We start from the raw sequence: 14049 nt of genomic DNA, 5'->3' as shown, positions 1-14049 counted from the left end.
CCTTTTTATAAACTGTCGAAAGTTGATGAGCTTTGATTATATGTCTAAAGTTGATTGTATAGTTTGACGATATATATATAGTATCTTTTACAAATGAAAAGCAAATAACCATATAAATAAACAAGTTTACTCTTCTCAATCGCACCTTCTGATCGCGCTGAGATCTGATACACGGTAACCGCTGTGTCTGCGAGGTCCTCAAATTTTTCTCTTGTTTTCTTCGTCTCTCTCCTTTAGATCCGGCCACACCGTGCTTTTGGATGTGCCTTGCTTGTCCGCGCTACGACTCGAGTAACTATCGCTCTGAAGCTTAGAGGCAATATTTTCTTTTACCGCTGCTGTTTTCCGTGGCCACAATCTCGTACTAACAATACACACATGAGACCAAATCAAACAAAATTGATTAATTAGCTCACCTGAAACACCAATCCGGCAAGGAGCCGTGCCACAATTATGAGAAGAAGTTGCAGCTCTGCTCGTGCAGTCGCGCGTGGAGCCATGCGTGCAGCCACGCATGCTCACCCGCCGGCTGCCGCGTGTGCTGCACCCTCTGCCCGTCGGCCTCCTCACGTTCCCTCGTGAGTCGTGACACAACAAAGGAAATTTTGTATCCCGATGGATATATCAGGGTTTTTCCCTTTTGCATAAGGGCAAAAAAAAAAAGTTTTGAAAAAAAAGTTTTGTGAGGTGCATAGATCTAATTATAATACTTAGTATAAAATTTTTGTTACAAATTAGTTTTTATATAACGTATAATCAAAATATCGTTAATTTTAAATATTTTATAGTCAAATTTCCCAAACTCAAAACACTAGTAAAACCCTAGTCCACAGCAGGGAGCACCGAGACCGTGAGGCCGGCTGGTCGGAGAGTGTGAGGAGCCCAGCTCGCCCGCCGCGCCGCCAAAGATGTTCTCGCCGGCGATCAGGAAGCCCCACCTCCACCGCAGGGAAAGGGAGGAGACGTCTTCTTCACCTCGTCCTCCAGGTCCCGCCCATACCCCGTCGACTCGTGGATCCGCCGTCCTCGACCGCCCCGCCACCGGCACTCCGGCCCCATGGACCTCCTCCTCCCTCCTCGCCAGGTACCCCTTTCTTCTCACCTGGTTCGCTTTCACCAAACCCACCGCATTCCGTCGTATGGCGGTATCTAATTGAAGGCGCCGGAAGCGAGCAACGCGCGGTTACCTTTGCTTTCTTCATTCTAGATTTCTAGTAGCCTAGCGCGTTTAACACAGGCAAATGACCTCTGATTGTTCCATGTCTCGCCTCTTGGTGCAAATTTCCAGAATTTCGACATCGAAGCGAACTGACAGGGCTGGTGATTCGGACCAGATCCAACCGGTGCACGTAGCAGAGTTTCCCCAAGTCGTTCGGAATGCCCAAGCCAGCCTTCTACAGAAGATTTTTTCTGGTAACTGTTTCCACTCAGTGTTCCTGTGCTATTCTTTCCAGTAATAGTGTACCATACTGAACAATACATACCTGTTTTGCATCTCTTGTAGGCAAGAACATGCTTGCTGGTGGCATTGATAAAGACACATCCCTTGCATGGATGATATGTGGGAATGAACTTTTTATCTGGAGCTACTTGGCTTCTGTTGCAAAAGACTGTCTTGTACTTGAGGTTCCATCTTCTCTTATTGGAAACAAGGATGCGAAATCCCTCTCTGGCTTTCAGTGGGCAGTTTGCATAATGAGATGGCACAGTAGTGGTGCACCTACAAGGAACACTGAAGAGATATTGCATCGAAGAAGTTCGACTGGTGTTATCCTCTGCAACAAAAGAGCACAAGCTATTGCCTATTGGCCTGACATATATGATGAAAGTACTAGGAGTCCAGTTCCCTTTGGTTATGGTGAGGCATCTGCAAGTGATGGTGCATCAGATTGTTTCAGGTTCAACTCCATTATCGCGTCTGCAGTTCCAGGAGGTATTCATGAATGTATTGCAATAGCATCTGAGCCTGCAGGTGCATTATGGTTATTCCAGTGTTCACCGGCAGGGATTCATCAAAGAAAAGTTCATAGTGATACATTAGGAGATAGTGGTGCTGAGCATTCCCAGAAAAGTAATGGTGGAAGGTCCTTGGCTTGGCTACCAAGTAATGTATCATCTGAGTCTGCTGACCGAAAGTTCTTTTTGTTGGCTAACCATGAGGTACAATGTTGGAGTATTTCACTCTTGCATGGCATCAATGTAAAAAAAATGTGGTCTCAGCAAATTGTTGGTACTGATGGCGATGTGAGCATAAAGAAAGATATAGCTGGGCAGAAGAATATATGGATTTTGGACATGCAGATAGATGAGCATGGAAAGGAATTTAGCATCCTTGTTGCTACATTTTGTAAAGATCGGGTGAGTGGGTCAAACTACACTCAGTATTCTCTTTTGACAATGCTGTTCAAACCTAACAAGAAGTTTTCATCTGAAGATAATGTGGTTAAAAGTGAAAAGTTTTTGGAGAAAAAAGCTCCTTCCCAGGTGATAATCCCTAAGGCTAGAGTAGAGGACGAAGAATCCTTGTTCTCCGTGAGGCTAAAAACTGGTGGTAAACCTTCTGGTTCTGTAATCATCCTCTCAGGTGATGGAACAGCAACAGTGGCCATATATTGGAGAGGTTCTACCCGACTTTATCAGTTCGATCTGCCTTGGGATGCTGGAAAGGTCTTAGATGCTTCCGTTATTCCATCTGCTGAGGACAGAGATGAAGGCGCTTGGGTTGTTCTAACAGAAAAGGCAGGAGTCTGGGCAATACCTGAAAAGGCTGTATTAGTTGGTGGGGTTGAACCACCAGAGCGCAGCTTATCACGAAAAGGTAGTTGTAATGAAGCAGTTGCTGAAGAGAAAAGAAGAACTCAGGTCTTCAGTGCCAGTGTTGTTCCCAGAAGAGCTAGCTCTGAGGCTTGGAGTGCTGGAGAGAGGCAAAGGCCTGCATTAACTGGCATAACTCAGCAAGCTGTGGTTGATGAAGAATCTGAAATGCTACTGAACCGGTTATTTCATGATTTTATTATCTTTGGTGCAGGTAATGAGGCACTTCAAAAGCTTAGAGCAGCAGGAGCATTTGAGAAAGAGGGTGAGATGAACATTTTTGTTCGGATGAGCAAATCCATTGTAAACTCATTAGCTAAACACTGGACAACAACTAGAGAAGCTGAATTTCTTGCCTCGACAATTGTTTCATCTCTTGTTGAGAAGCAGCAAAAACATGAGAAATTCCTTCAGTTTCTTGTTTTGTCAAAGTGCCATGAAGAACTCGCTTCAAAGCAAAGTATGGATTTGTTCTTACCATCATTTTCTTTTGTTAACACCATTAGATGATGTTATTTTGATTGGAGTTATAAGTGTAGGAGCTGTTGTAAATCACGCGAACACAAAATACTTCGAGTTGGTCTTAAAAGCTGAGTACAATTGCAGAATTTTTCTTCCCGGTCTGCCATCCTTGTATATGTGATTGACTGATTGCCAACAGCTCATGAGCTAGAGCATGTACTCTACCTTGTAGGGGTGTTCTGACCAAGCCTTTTATAATCCTACTATTGTGCTGTGTTGCATGGGCTTTGTCTCAGCTAATTATTAGCCATTTGTCTTATGACCACATTAGCTATTTTCTTTACTTGAATGTAGTAATAATAACAGTATGGTAGGACTACAGTGACAGAATACAGATATACAAGGGAGCTCGGTTCTGTTCTTTGAGTTTAATTGTCACTGATTTCTTTTGATGATACTTCTGTTTGACAAAAGAAGCAATGTGTTCAATCTGTAGGAGCTGCAATGCTAACTATCATGGAGCATGGAGAAAAGCTGTCTGGAATGATACAGCTTAGGGAATTACAAAACACTCTTAGCCAGGAACGCTCAGGCACACATTTATCACCTCAGTCAAAAACCCAAACTACAGGTGCCCTTTGGAACCTCATTCAATTGGTTGGTGAGAAAGCTCGAAGAAACACTGTTCTCTTAATGGATCGTGATAATGCTGAAGTGTTCTACAGTAGAGTTTCTGATATAGAGGATCTGTTTTATTGCTTATCTCATCAGCTTCAATACATTATTAATAGAGAGGAACACCCTTCTGTTCAGATGCAACACACACTTGAGTTATCAAATGCTTGTATCACCTTAGTTCAGGCAGCATTGTGCTACAGGGAGGAGCACAAGGAGTGGTATCCTTCTCCTGAAGGACTGGTAACATGGAATAGCCACCCAGTCATACGTTCTGGAATCTGGAGTGTAGCATTCTTCATTATGGAGCTTTTGAGAGAATCAGGAGCTGCAGACATGTCAATGAAGTCCAATCTATGGTCTCAGCTGGAAGGGCTCACAGATATTCTATTGGAGGCATATATAGGTCTTTTAACTGCCAAATTTGAACGTGGGGAGGAACATGGTGTGCTAGTCCAAGAATATTGTGAACGGAGAGATGAACTTCTTGGATCCCTCTACAACCTTGCAAAACAAATAGTGGAGGCCAAATATCAGGTTTGATTTAACTAAACATCACTATTTTCCTAATAATTGTCTTTAGTGCAGTAAGGTGCTTAACTTTTGTAATTTTGTGTTGTCCCTTTATTTGCCTGTTCTGTTACCTCATTTTTATATTTGATAATTTGTCCTTCGTTCCCTCAGATAATAATGTACTTATTTAATATGAGCATAGCTTATCTAAGTGACGATGCACTGTCCTACTGAAAATGGATTGCAGAAGTTTTAGCTTGATTTCACATGTATGTAATAACTAATAATAATTCTGGTACCATTTTGGTATTTAGATAGCTATATTTTCAGTACTGAATCCATAATTTCCAATTGCATTTGGGTGATTTGCGGTTTGATTGGTTCTTTATTTGTCTGATCGGTTTTCACATTAGTCATTCTGTCTAGTATTCACTATTACATGTATTGACTCATAATACTCTCCGATGATAATATGAGAATCATATGGTGAGCTGCCATGAATGTAAAGTGTGACAAAGGTCTATTTGAATGATTATCGATTTTACTTACATGTAGGTGTGTTGGGATGGTGTCTTGCACTTTGGTAGCTGTAAAGCTTCTTGATCTTCATATGGAACAACTAATATCTTTTCCTTACATGTCAGGAGTCAAGAGAAGGTACCAGCAATCTGGATCTGAAAGAATCCATATTTAGAGAGGTTATTTCTCCTATTTTGGCAACAGCCAAACGACATGAAGGGTACCAAACATTGTGGCAGATTTGCTATGATCTCAGCGATACAGGTCTCCTCCGTAGTCTTATGGTATAATCACACGACCATATCTCAAATTTATTCCCAGATCCTTTTTTTGTACTGCTATAATATTGACTGTGATATGCAGGACATAACATGTTGCCTTTTAATTCAATGGTTTAGCATTGAAGAATAGGTCATTCACTTTCTAACCTCTACCAAGACGTATTCTGGGACATGATTCTAACAATTGATCTTGTTGCAGCATGATAGTGTGGGACCTCATGGGGGATTCAGTTTCTTCATTTTTAAAGAGCTAGTCAACAACCGACATTACGCTAAGCTGTTAAGGTTGGGTGAAGAATTCCAGGAAGAGTTAGGCAGTTTTCTGAAAGAGCGAAGTGATCTTCTGTGGCTTCATGAGATATTCTTAAACCAGTTCTCATCTGCTTCTGAGACACTTCATATGTATGCTCTGCGTGGTAGTCCTGAGGAAGATGCTAACCTCACAACCAGCAGAAAGCCGCTGTCCTTTGTTGAAAGAAGACGTCTTCTGTATCTCTCTAAAATTGCTGCAACAGCAGGTTAGCTGTTTCTTCTGTTCTACTTTCATGTTATACTCTGTGCACTGAAACAATAATTCAGGAAGTTTTCATATTCTCATACATTTTTGGCTTTATGCAAAGTAGACTTCCATTTTCTTCTGGATGATGGATAATGCTAGTTTATCAGTTGCAAAGTTTGTCTGAAAAATTTCACGTGTTTGTCCCGGTTATTAAAGTTGTTTCACATGCTTAGCAATTAGCGCTTGCATTGCCCCCATGCAAACTCTTACAGTCTCATGTTGCATGCCACTCAGCATCTTATCATGATTTCAAGAAAATCTGCCGGATCCTACTGACCTACTGAACTTGTTGCCGAATAAGAAATGCTCTGTTACTGTTTGTCTAGAATATTACTTTAGAGAATGGAACATAAGTTTGCGTCATTTGTTCGTATTCATTCCTGTTTATTAGACGGCATGGATTCTTTCTTTTTTTCTCTTGATAATGCACTCCTGATATATTTTCGTCAACAATTAGGTAAAGATATTGATTACGAAGTGAAGGTTGCGCGGATAGAAGCAGACATGCAGATTCTAAAACTGCAGGTGAATTGTCTTATACATAACATGTTGTGTTGTATTTCTGTTTTCTAGTCATGGTATCTGTTTCTGAACCTCAATGTAAAAATGGCATCCTCTCGCATTCTAGGAACCCAGAATCTACTTAGCAATAGATCTACATCTGTGCCGTCTCACGACTTTATATGTTTCATATTTAGATGCATGACACTATGTCCATTAGTATTTCCAAACTCCTAGAATGTTATATAGTTATTAGTTATGTAGTTTGAGTACTCAAACCCAAGCTGTACAAAAAGATGGAAAACCCTGCAGGCTCAAATCTAGGTGTATGTACATCAGGGTTCCAAATTCCGTCAGTAACTCTGTAATCTCAGTGGGTACCAGACACCAGGAGAATTGTAGCTCCCAGTGAGAAGTATGTTACTTTGAGCTATTTTTGGTTGTTTTCAACTTTGAAGGCTGTTAGAACGTATTGGAAGTTGAAAGTTTAAGTGTTTGAAAGAAAAATGAGAATATGAAAAGTGACCACATTTAAACCGGGAACTGGCATGCAACCATCTTGTAACCGCTTGTTTACTGACCTAGGCATGGGCAATTCCTAAAAACTGCAATTCTCTTTTGGAGTGAAGTATGGATGATCAGCAGACCATATTAATTTTAGCCGTTTCTTTTCTGTACAGGAAGAGATTGTCCAGCATGATCCATTATATGCACAAGGCAAATATACAAACAAGCTACTTGATCCATCAGAACTGGTTGAGATGTGCCTGAATAGAGACCGGGAGCTCTCTCTTAAAGCTTTTGAAGTATTTGCTTCAAAAGCCTCATTCCGAAGCTCCAATAGAGGCCTTCTAGAGGCATGCTGGATGAATGCAGCCAACCAGGATGACTGGGTGAAGCTTTCAGAGGCATCCACGTCAGAAGGTTGGAGTGACGAAGTCATCCAAGAATCTCTTCAAGGAACTGTCCTTTTCAACGCTTCCAGGCTGTGTTATAGCCCAGATGCAGTGATGTATGGCGGTACTTTTGAGGATGTGCTGCCTGTGAAGAAAGAGGATGTACACCTGAGAGGTTTGGAGAGCAAATGCTTCTCAGTGGAGGAAGTGCTGATGCAGCACAAGGATTTTCCAGATGCCGGTAAATTGATGATGACCGCAGTGATAATGGGCAAAGAGCTCTCTTATGCAGCTGCAGAACCTGTGGACTTGGATTCATGAATCATATTGTTAGACCTGTAGGGTAGACTGTTCCAAACTACAGTCGTTCCATTTGTGATGCAGCCCGTCTGGTAGTTTCATAGTCGCGAGATTCTTGTATTGGCGGCACGAAATATGTAGTTTCAGCTGTATCTATTCTGCGCGATCGCAGAAGCATTCGTCACAGATACTGCAAGATTATCATCTCATGCCTTTTTTAGCATGAGTTGTGGCTTGCAAACAGGTATCCTCTAATTTCTCTAGAGAGGAAAATCCTGTGTTGCTTAAACCCAAAAGTGTTTCAGTTTTTCTGAATCAATAGATATTGTTTTACAGGATGCTCAATTTATAGATGGCCCAGCTATGGCTTTTTTTTTAGGTTAGATGCTGGCAGTTGACAAGTAGCGGTAGCGTAGTACAGCTTCTACTTATTGGGCTTCTAGTGGGCTTTAGTAAAGTTAGCCCAGCTTTCGAACAACGGCCCAACATAGGTAGCCACACGGCTCTGCACGGGAGAAGCCTCCCCCGCGTCCTGCTGCTACTACCCATCAGCCATCATTCCCCAGATCCCGAACGACCAAGCTCCGTTCGCAGGCGGAGGAAAGGCGGGGGAGAGAGATCACGCCCGAATTGAGATCGCTAGCCGGTGGCGTTGCGCGCGGCGGCGGGCAGGTGGGCGGGATGGCGTCGGCGCTGGCGCCGGGAGTGTCCCGGAAGCTGAAGAAGGTGCTGGAGACGCGGACGGACAGCCCAGATCTGCTGGCCTCGCTGGGCGCGCTCTCCACCTTCTACATCCAAAACACGCCGCAGGCGCGCCGCAACCTCAAGTCCTCCATCGAGCAGCGCGCGCTCGCCATCAACCGCCACTTCCTCGACGCCTCCCTCCCCGCCCACAAGGTGCAGTGTTGTGCACCCTCCTCCCCTCCTTACGCTGGGGCCGTGCCATGCCGTGCTCGCGCTTTTGGTGATTGCTTTGCTTTGCCCTTTTGCGTGTAGGCGTTGGATCGCGTCGAGGGGGAGGTGCATGCACTGAACGACTCCTGGAAGAAGTGAGTCGCTTTGTCCACTGCCTCAGTGCGTTTCTCTGCTCTGCCTGCCTGGAAATGGATCCGGGAATCCTAGCATTAGCTTTTTTCCCGATATTGCTAAATCAGGTTAAGCTAGGTGCTATGTAGACTAGTAATTCAGTATATAGGAACGGCCGAATTGTTACATGTTAGGAACACAAGCTAGATTTTGGATGAAGAGTCAGGCGCGTCTTATTGTGAGTATTAATTAAGGCAATAGAGAAGATACTGGTAATATTGCACTGTAGTTGCAGTGGGATTCTATCATGAATTATTGAATTGTGTTACTTAGAAGTTATGTTTACTGGTTAGCATAATTTTCTCTCTTTCTTTTTGCTTGCCTGAATACTTTGCGATAAGAACATTCTATAAGAGACTAAAAGAATCATGACGTGATTTCTTATACTACACAAAATTGGCCCCTTAATTCTCCTTTTAATCTCAAGGTATGCTTCCTTTGCCTACTATTTTTTATTTTTTATTCTCTTTAATTTTGTTAGGATCGAGGAAGCGTTGAGCAGTTGTAGTGCAAGTACCGGTGATATCATTAGTACAACAGAGAGGTTGCAACAAGAACTTGAGGTTATCACTCAGCGGCAAGAAATTGTGTCATGTTTCCTGCAGGATTACCAACTTTCAAATGAAGAGGTACCACTTCCTACCTTAACAAAATTAATCGACTCAAAGTTTCATGCCCCAGTCATTGTCTTAGGGAGGATATATTGATCGAGTTTGTTCACGACTTTCATCTGGTATTCTTTTGTTAATGATTAAAAGATAAATGCACTGCGGGAAGAAGAGATAGATGAGAAATTCTTCAAGGCACTGCTGCATGTCCAAGAAATACACTCTAACTGCAAGGTCCTGCTGCGAACACACCACCAGGTACCGTCACTTGTCCTTGAAGTTTTGTATACTTGATTCTTCAGAAACCATAAACAACTTTGTGATATCTGTAATATGTACAAGTTATACATATCACATTCTCTTCTCATGCCTTCAATCAAAGCAGAAAAGTGGATTGTTAACTGGCTATAATAAAGGGGGTCATGTTCATGAAACCCAAAAGAGAAAAATAAGTACTATCCACTTTTTGATTTTTTTGAAACACCTAACAGATCTCAATTGTGAACTTTTTTTCTGGATTTTTTTCCTCCAAAAGGCTAAATGTCTACGAACCCATCTTTTGCCAATTATGGAGTAAACTCAACGATGCTTTGACATTATGATTTTTCCATAGTTGGCTAAACTTCCACTAGCTAGTTTTCTAGTCAAACAGCATGGGGTACTTATACCAGATGTCAAACTTTTTGTTTATTTCTTCAGCGTGCTGGTTTGGAACTTATGGATATGATGTCTGTGTACCAAGAAGGGGCTTATGAAAGATTATGCAGGTATGCCCTTATATAGTCATGGCTTTTTTCCTTTCATTTATTCTTCATGCATGATAGGACACTATTTTTCACTCCACTTGCTTTTGGTGCTAAGTTTACTATTAGTTAATTAAAAATGACCAATATCATGCTATGACCATTTAACCTCTTTCACAGCATTAAAGTAGGGGTATAGTTTGGAAATATTGCAATTACTAGTCTTGATTTCTTCAATGGACAAACATTGTGAATCATCGGTTACCATGAAATTGGACAAATATTGTGGAATGAGGGAGTAAAATTCTTCAAAATGTTCTTTGGCAACTTTGATAGTTGTCGATCGGTGCCCTAATTTGACCTTTCTCAGGATAGGTACTGCCAAAATAGCATCTTACTTTATTTTGATTTGGATTGCATTATGCTCTTTATATATTATCAAATGACATTAACATGCAAGCATGCAACACATTTTTCCGTTCTTTTATCAGGTGGGTTCAAGCTGAATGTAAAAAATTAGGTGATAGTGACAATCCTGAAGTAAGTGAACTTTTGAAAAGGGCTGTTCGCTGCTTGAAGGAAAGACCTGTTCTATTCAAGTATTGTGCAGAAGAGGTATGCTATACCTTTTACATTGCAAAGTCACCTCTATTTCAAATGATATCTAATGGTGGGCGGTCTTCATTCACAGGTTGCCAACATGAGACACCATGCCTTATTCAGGCGGTTTATAAGTACTCTTACTAGAGGTGGACCTGGAGGGTTCCCAAGACCAATAGAAGTGCATGCTCATGATCCTCTTCGTTATGTAGGAGAAATGCTGGGTTGGCTACATCAGGTGTTTCCCTTGCGCTTTCCTTACTGCTAGACATAGGAACCAACAAGTACTGATTCTTTTTTATTTATTTTCAAATCAGTGTTTCTACCTTTAGATATTGCTTTAGCCTTTCCTGAATGTTCATTCTTTAATTTGTGAAGGCACTGGCATCTGAAAGAGAGCTTATAGTCGTCTTGCTTGATCCTGATGCAATGACTGACAGCGGTCCAACTACTCCTCGTCATTCTGGAAGAGATGGTGATTCCTCCAGAGGAGAGTCTGATGTAACTTTTGTGCTTGATAGAGTATTTGAAGGGGCATGTCGGCCATTTAAAGTTCGAGTTGAGCAAGTTTTGCAGTCACAACCAAGCCTGATAGTTTCTTTCAAACTTAGCAATACCTTGGAATTCTATGGCTACACAGTGAGTCCAGAGTACTACCTTTTGCAGTTTAGTAAATCAAAATATGTTTCTGTTTACATATAATTTCTTTCTATTTTAGATATCAGAACTGTTGGGTGGGGACACCGCATTGTGCAATACAATATGGTCACTAAGAGATGCAGCACAGCAGACATTCTTCAATATCCTGAAGAGTCGGGGAGATAAGTTACTGCGATATCCTCCACTCGTTGCAGTGGACCTCTCTCCCCCACCAGCTGTAAGAGAAGGGATTTCTTTGCTACTTGAGCTTATAGATACCTACAATAGCATGATGGTTCCTGCCTCTGGGAAAAGACCAAACTTTGATCCTGTCATTTCTGCATTACTGGATCCTATAATTCAGGTGAGCTTTTTTCGTGTCTGAGTGTGCCTTGTAATGTTATGCCTATATCTGAAGGGTGTTATTGGCAAATAAAAAACTGTCATTCGATTGCTAAAGTTTACCCATAGTACGATTTTAAAGAGTTATTATAGACAATAGTCATTAAAGCTCGCTGTAATGTCATGGGGCAATCCTTGGAAGTAGCAGCATATCTATTCCTGCACTCCTCATCCTTTAATTCAAGCAATTATTACTCTTCAGTTGTTTAATGTTTTTTCCGTCTACTTTTCCTTCCCTTTTGTCTCTTACCCTCATGAATCAGTGTAATGTTGATAAGTAATTTTATGTGATGATGTAAGAAAAGTGTACCTCACAGTCAGAAAATAAGTTAGAGAGAGAAGATTAGGACTTCAGCAGGGTGCGTACAATACTGGCTGGTTATGATAATGTTATTAAGATGTTATTTGGTCATGATGATGAACAAATTGCACATCTATGCCTACTAGCTCCACAAAACATCGGAAGTCGTTATTGTACATTTTGTTTTTGGTAATAGCACTATATGAAGTAGTGCTAGGCTACTAGTGTTGCCTAAGAATATGATAGCGAGCATGTTCTCATTTAGCACCAGCCCACATGCAGCAAATGGCTGCAATACACACCATAACACTTGAGTTGCTCGTCATTTAGTTGCTGCAGAACCACATTTTTAGGTTAATGTGTTCATACACATCAAGTAGCCAGTTACTACAGATGACATGTGCTGCTGGTACAAAAAGTGGTATTCTATACCTAGAAATAGGTATATAGCCCAGCAAATTTATGTATAACAATATATCTTATGTAGCATTTCTTGTTGCAACAGAATAGTTTGATGTTATCTGCAGTATTATTTACATGTGGTACTTCTATTAATATTCCTAACTTTTCAGATGTGTGAGCAAGCTGCAGAGGCGCAAAAGTCAAAAGGTTCACTTGCACGCCGTGGTAGAACTAGCTCTGATCCTAGTGGAAATAGCAGAGATTCTATATCAGTTGATGCTATTCTGTCAAAGAATTTATCTGCATTGGTTCTGGTTAGCAGCGTACTTGTTATGTTTACCATATATAGGATGACTAGACCATATTAAATAATATGTGGCTACTTTACTGAGTGTATAGTTTATGTTAACTGTGGTTCACTTGAACCAGCATAATATGTACATTGTGTGGCAACCTTGAAAAGTTCCTTCTGGCTAAAATACTAAAACTAGGATTTTTTTTTCAAGTTCATTTCCAGTTCTATCATAACTGCTTATCATATGGTCTAATAAACATAGATGTTATGTAAGGAGAAGCCTTAAAAAGTTCCTTGTAGTTGCAATATTAAAACTCAAGACATTTTTCAAGTGATTTCAAATTATGTTTCAGGTGTCTTTATATGATATCGAAAAACAGTTATGATTGTTCATCTGCTAAATTGTAAACATGTCATTCTTCCATTCCCCGACACTGCTCTATGAGGAATCTGCACATGTTGTATTTCATGATTGTTTTTTCTGGCTTTGATTTAATTTTCTTAATAACCCCTTTCCAGTAAAATTATATTAAAGAGGGGATGATACTATGATTTCTGATGTGCACTAAATAACTTTTTCATAATCAGATGGATTTTTTTTCTTTAGCTTTCAGGATCAAATTAGACACTTGCTTTTCATCCAAGGAACTTAGTCTTGTTTATACATCACCATTTCCCCTTTATTTATTCATTCCATGAAAACGCAGAGCGCCGAATCTTTGTCCAAGGTCTACCTCATCAACTGCTTATCAGCTATTCAGGAACCATTGATGGGCCAGGAGGTTGCTGCAAGATATGCAAACAACCTGCGTTCTATGATTGAAGCATATATCTGTGCCCTTGTAGATAAAGAAGTTGACAGCATTCTTAGGAAATGTGAACTGTCAAATAAGATGCCATACATAAAGGACTATGACAGCAAGGTTGATGCAAGACCTCTGGCAGATGTTGTCGAGACATCGCCACAAATGCTTCTGGACTGCCTGAAGGCATTCTATGGCCTTGTGACTGGAACAGAAGGTTCCTTGCCTGAATTTGAGCAACTGCAGGTTCCAAGGTTACGTTCAGATGCGTGCTATGGTTTGGCAAGAGCTCTAGCAGAAATTTATGAGCTCATTTATAAGGCAGTGATGGATCCAAAGAACTGTTATCCTGACCCGAGGTCGTTGGTTAAGCACTCACCTGAGCAGATAAGAACTATACTGGAAATCTGAGGGCTATGCACTATGCCTTTTAAAACCCTGAGCAGTCAATGTGATGTAAATTTCCAACTACAAGCAGCGTTTCAGTTCATTGCCAAAATATAGGTGGTGTACACTGTACTTCTTCACGGAACTCTTGTATCATAGTGTCTCTCCTTAATTCTTTCTTGCTTTATAAAACCACATGAATATTAGTGATGTACTTTTGATGTCCGGCTTGACCGATTAATGATACCAGTGGTACACCAGAA

At 41.0% G+C, this 14049-nt stretch overlaps 2 protein-coding genes across 2 annotated transcripts; both read left to right on the top strand.

Moving 5' to 3' along the window:
* The first annotated feature begins 812 nt into the window (after positions 1 to 812).
* Positions 813 to 7881, top strand: LOC133916604 (nuclear pore complex protein NUP133-like). The gene is made up of 8 exons (XM_062360347.1): positions 813 to 1084; positions 1289 to 1413; positions 1505 to 3274; positions 3773 to 4488; positions 5109 to 5267; positions 5464 to 5782; positions 6281 to 6348; positions 7005 to 7881. The coding sequence occupies exons 1-8, from the start codon at positions 909 to 911 to the stop codon at positions 7539 to 7541; spliced, it is 3870 nt and encodes a 1289-aa protein (XP_062216331.1). The 5' UTR covers positions 813 to 908; the 3' UTR covers positions 7542 to 7881.
* Positions 7882 to 8053: 172 nt separating this feature from the next.
* Positions 8054 to 14049, top strand: LOC133916605 (conserved oligomeric Golgi complex subunit 6-like). The gene is made up of 11 exons (XM_062360348.1): positions 8054 to 8417; positions 8517 to 8569; positions 9088 to 9235; positions 9365 to 9472; positions 9914 to 9981; positions 10449 to 10572; positions 10649 to 10795; positions 10936 to 11196; positions 11276 to 11560; positions 12472 to 12615; positions 13304 to 14049. Exons 1-11 carry the CDS (start codon positions 8202 to 8204, stop codon positions 13808 to 13810), a joined length of 2061 nt encoding a protein of 686 aa, XP_062216332.1. The 5' UTR covers positions 8054 to 8201; the 3' UTR covers positions 13811 to 14049.

This window comes from Phragmites australis, chromosome 4 (assembly GCF_958298935.1).
Source record: "Phragmites australis chromosome 4, lpPhrAust1.1, whole genome shotgun sequence".
In the NCBI taxonomy this organism is placed as follows: domain Eukaryota; kingdom Viridiplantae; phylum Streptophyta; class Magnoliopsida; order Poales; family Poaceae; genus Phragmites; species Phragmites australis.
The sequence above is the reverse complement of the archived record's forward strand: the minus strand, read 5'-3'. Positions and strand labels throughout refer to the sequence as shown.

Coding starts and splice junctions, on each gene's coding strand:
- LOC133916605 (XM_062360348.1), top strand. CDS start 8,202: ATGGCGTCGGCGCTGGCGCCGGGAGTGTCCCGGAAGCTGAAGAAGGTG. Junction 9,982..10,448: donor GCTTATGAAAGATTATGCAG/GTATGCCCTTAT, acceptor TTCTTTTATCAG/GTGGGTTCAAGCTGAATGTA. Junction 10,796..10,935: donor TGCTGGGTTGGCTACATCAG/GTGTTTCCCTTG, acceptor TAATTTGTGAAG/GCACTGGCATCTGAAAGAGA.
- LOC133916604 (XM_062360347.1), top strand. CDS start 909: ATGTTCTCGCCGGCGATCAGGAAGCCCCACCTCCACCGCAGGGAAAGG. Junction 4,489..5,108: donor TAGTGGAGGCCAAATATCAG/GTTTGATTTAAC, acceptor CTTACATGTCAG/GAGTCAAGAGAAGGTACCAG. Junction 5,268..5,463: donor GTCTCCTCCGTAGTCTTATG/GTATAATCACAC, acceptor ATCTTGTTGCAG/CATGATAGTGTGGGACCTCA.